Source organism: Megascapheus bottae, chromosome 11 (assembly GCF_031878675.1).
Source record: "Megascapheus bottae isolate mThoBot1 chromosome 11, mThoBot2.hap1, whole genome shotgun sequence".
NCBI lineage: Eukaryota > Metazoa > Chordata > Mammalia > Rodentia > Geomyidae > Megascapheus > Megascapheus bottae.
This window is the reverse complement of record NC_143519.1, coordinates 30,778,334-30,780,183: the sequence shown is the minus strand read 5'-3', so window position 1 is coordinate 30,780,183 and position 1,850 is coordinate 30,778,334. Positions and strand designations below refer to the sequence as shown.

General features: G+C 39.9%; 1 protein-coding gene across 1 annotated transcript; it reads right to left on the bottom strand.

The window, feature by feature from the left end:
- Positions 1-478: 478 nt before the first annotated feature.
- On the bottom strand, positions 479-1,484 carry LOC150056867 (calcium-binding and coiled-coil domain-containing protein 2-like). Its single transcript, XM_090341787.1, has one exon. It carries the CDS (start codon positions 1,241-1,243, stop codon positions 479-481), a length of 765 nt encoding a protein of 254 aa, XP_090197913.1. The 5' UTR covers positions 1,244-1,484.
- Between the last annotated feature and the right edge of the window lie 366 nt (positions 1,485-1,850).

The window sequence follows — 1,850 nt, the reverse complement described above, 5'->3', positions numbered from 1 at the left end:
ACCTTCAATAACCTCTTTGAATTTTTATTTTTTTAAATAATATGATTAGCACACATGCATACAGCATATTAATGTGATTCAATATGATGCTTTTTTATATTCATATGTTGGATACTAATTTGTATGCTACTTAAACATGGTATTCATCCTTCATCCTTCCCCTGTTCCTAATAACTTAATTATACTTTTTTTGTGAAGTGTTTTCTATAAAAAGGAAGAAAAGAAAGAGGGAAGAGGAAGGGAGTAATTTCCTATTGCAGAGCTCTTCATAGTCTCACAATAGGAAGGAGAAGGGGTTAGTTTGTGTGAGTCCTAGCCCAATGATCTCTTTATTAGGGGACCTGTCATGTGTAATTTTATATTCATCACACACTAGACATGTCTACCTTTCACAAGTATCTTGTAAATGGCAGATATTCTGTCCTTATGGTAGAAATCAAACCATCCAGAGATTAATCTATGTTATTTATCCTAGCACCTAAAAATAGGCCCTCATCCCTTCCTTTATTGGACTCCCTCCCATATAGCCATGCAAAGACAAACATGCCATTAACTTCTGTTGCTTCTTTACTGTAATTGTCTCTTTCTGCTTCATCTCCTCCACTGTCTGCTGGAGTTTCTTCTGGTGCGCCTTCTGTTCAGTTAAACTGATAAAAAGTTGGTCATTTTCACTTTTCAGATGTTGCAACTGCTCTGATTTATTTCTGTCTCCTTGAACAAGCTTCTCCATTTCTTTCTCTTGTGTTAACAGCTGGGCCTGAAGCTGATCCACCCTGATTGCCATCTTCTCATTTTCTGAGGACACCTTTTGGTTGTTTTCCTTCAGTTGAAGCAGTTCAGTCTCCCAATATGCCTTCTGATCTTTCACTTTTTCTTCTAACTTATTAGTTGTGCTGTGTAGAGTTCCTAATTCCCCCTGCTTCCTTTTGAGTTCAGCCTGCATGTCTGAGTTTTGCTTCTGGAGAGTAGCACAGCTGTCCTTCAGTTCTTGGTTTTCTTCGCAAAGCTCCTTGTTATGCTGTTCAATCTCTTCCACCTTTCCCTTAGTGGTAACAACCAGTATGTCCTCCTCAGTTTCTAGTCGGAATTGGAAAGGGATACTTGCTCCCCGGACCACACCATCTTGATCCACGGAGCAGAACTGGTAACACTCATCATCCTTGGGCAGATAATAAGCTTTGAACTGGACTTCTTGCTGTTTGGCTAAGTCCATTTTTAGGTCACTGGGCAAAGCAACCCACATGAAAGTATAATATTCATGGGTAGTCTTCCATCCCACTCTAAAAATGCCAATTCAATCCTTGCGACGGGGAATGAAATGTTGAGTGAAGGTATAATAGCATGTGATATCCCCTCCAAGGACATAGAACTTCTCCGTGCTGTTAAAGATGACCTGAGAAAAATGACAATGATCCAGCAAGACAGCTGATGTGGGAGGCTCTTCTACTGTCTTTTCCTTGGTGGGGTCCACAAGGGCAGCAGCCAGCAGCGCTGCAGCAGCAACAGGGTAAAAACTTAATTATACTTTTATGTTCTAGCCTAAATCTTATTCACTTCACCATAGAACAGTGAATATGAACAACACGTACCATTGGCTCAAGCTGGTACCACTAGCTATTCAAGAAGCAAAGGTATGAGGATTTAAATTTAGAAATCAAATCCAGGAAGACAAATCAGAGAGATTGACTTTCAATTATCCATCCAACAGCCAGAAACAGAAGTGTGGCTCAAATGGTAAAGCATCAAATATGAAGAGAAAAATGGGAGCACGTGCCTTGAGGCCAAGCCCCACTACTTGCACAAAGAACGAAAGAAAGGAAGAAAGAAAGAAAGAAAGAAACAAAGAAAGA

What these genes read in the sequence shown, in the direction of transcription:
- LOC150056867 (XM_090341787.1), bottom strand. Translation starts at nt 1,243, where the DNA reads ATGTGGGTTGCTTTGCCCAGTGACCTAAAAATGGACTTAGCCAAACAG.